General features: G+C 42.6%; 1 protein-coding gene across 1 annotated transcript in view; it reads left to right on the top strand.

The window, feature by feature from the left end:
* TTN (titin) overlaps positions 1 to 1,920 on the top strand; it is a 315,644-nt gene that overhangs the window by 156,835 nt on the left and 156,889 nt on the right. Inside the window, exons 157-158 of the mRNA XM_045294579.1 lie at positions 1,385 to 1,468; positions 1,590 to 1,664. Coding sequence (XP_045150514.1) covers positions 1,385 to 1,468; positions 1,590 to 1,664 — 159 coding nt within the window. The remainder of the gene's footprint in view (positions 1 to 1,384; positions 1,469 to 1,589; positions 1,665 to 1,920) is intronic.

Below are 1,920 nucleotides of genomic sequence, written 5' to 3'. Positions count from 1 at the left end.
TAGAATTCACTGTGGAAGGTGCTATGAGCAAGAGGAAACTGTGCAACAACACGAAAAGTCATAAAAAAGAGCAAGCCTAATGTTCAGACAGAGAGAGACTGGTGGAACCACAAAGACTACCCTACATCACCCTTTATGCTGGCCACTGGGTTCACCACTGTGAAGGGCCCATAAGCTGAACCTCGAGCCCTGCTGGTGTAGTGGGTTAAGTTTGGGACTGATAAACAAAAAAATTAGCAGTTCACACCCGCCAGCCAATCTGTGGTAGCTAGGGGAGTCAGTCTGCTCTGCTTTTGTAAAGATTTCATTTCAAAAGCCTTTGAAATTCTAAGATGACCTGTGGACTCCCTTTGAGTTGGAATGACTTGACTTCAGTTGGGTTTGGGGACAAAGGGAACAACAAGACTAGGGAGGAGTTTACTTCTTATAACAATCAACCACTGAAGATTGAAAAGGCAGCATTTTCCCAAGAACAAGAGTTCAGAAGTCTGGAAGGGTTAGGAAAGGAGGTGTGGAAAGGGAAACGGAAGAGAAATGAGATATGTGATGTTAGAACTCAGGGATTACAATCAATGGCATTGTGTTAGTCTGGGTAGACTAAACAAATTCATAGCCACTCACATGTGTATAAGACAGAGCTTTATACACAAGAGCAGTTGAATATTAAGAAAACATCCCAGCCCAGTCCAGATCAAATCCATAAGTCCGATATTAGCACATATGTCCAATACCAATCTATAAAGTCCTCTTCAGACTCAGAAAACACATGCTATGATGCCAAGTCCAGGAAGATCACAGGCCAGTGGGTGGGAAGTCTTGTGGATCTAGTGGTGTTTATAAGCAGCTCAGCGCTGGCAAGGCTCTCCATGTGGCTTCTCCAGCTCCACAGATCATGGGCTATATCAGCTTAGCACCATGTGTCTTGTCTGTAGAGCATCTCTCGGGTAGTGAGCAGAGAGATAGAATGTCTCCCTCCTACAAGGAGGAAATACAAGAGTTCCCAGAATTCTCAGGAGAAGGCCATGCCCACATAGAGGTCTCATTGGCCATGATCTGATTGACAGACTAGACTTCACCCCTTCCCGCTTAATCCTCTCAAGTACCAAATTGACACCAGATTATGTAACTGCCACAGGCATGAACCAAAATGTGTATGATCTGTCAAATAGAAAACTGATTTGCCCTGTAAATTTCACAGTAAGTGTTTTTATAAAGCCCCAGAAAATAAAATTTCTTAGGGATGACTCAAAAGTCCAAAGGTGGCCCCCACAAGTACTGATCAATCTGACATCATTCTGCTGAAGAACATATATTTTCTATAAATAAAAAAGTTAGTCCATTATTCTTCACTAACATAAATGTAAAACTACTAATATCTTTTAAGTCACTGAAGAGCCTCAAGAAATTGTTCTGGAAGAAAAGATTCCCAAGGCACCACCCCAAAAATCAGAAGAACCCCAAACTACAGGTACTCAATCACCCTGTCCTTATTCTGCTGGAGAAATCTTGTCCTGCTCTTGGAAACAATGTGAGCCCTTGTCCTTGACTAATTTAAGTGTAAAACGACTAATATCTTTAAGCGCCTGAAGTGCCCCCCGAAATTCTTCCTGAAAGGAAAGGACCAGTGCAGCCATCTAAAAAGCCGGAAGCCCCACCCACTAAAGGTATCTCCTGCTAGCTCAGATACAGGAAGATCTAACTCCGCTTCCCTGAGAACATTTTGCGCTCATGCCTTCCCAAATTCTAAATGTAAATTTACCACTTTTTTTAAGTTCCTGAAGCTCCCAAAGAGGTTATCCCGGAAAAGAGGGTACCAGAGGCACCTCCGAAAAAGCCAGAAGGTATCTGTCAATGATTTTAAGCTGAGAAACAGAGAACTCTTCTCTCTTGAAAATATTTTGTTCTCCTGGTCTTCATAAC

Source organism: Echinops telfairi, unplaced genomic scaffold, assembly GCF_000313985.2.
Source record: "Echinops telfairi isolate 266 unplaced genomic scaffold, ASM31398v2 ScPeMD7_3;HRSCAF=10, whole genome shotgun sequence".
Taxonomy (NCBI): Eukaryota; Metazoa; Chordata; class Mammalia; order Afrosoricida; family Tenrecidae; genus Echinops; species Echinops telfairi.
Note: the sequence above shows the minus strand (reverse complement) of the source record. Positions and strands in the feature narration are given on the sequence as shown.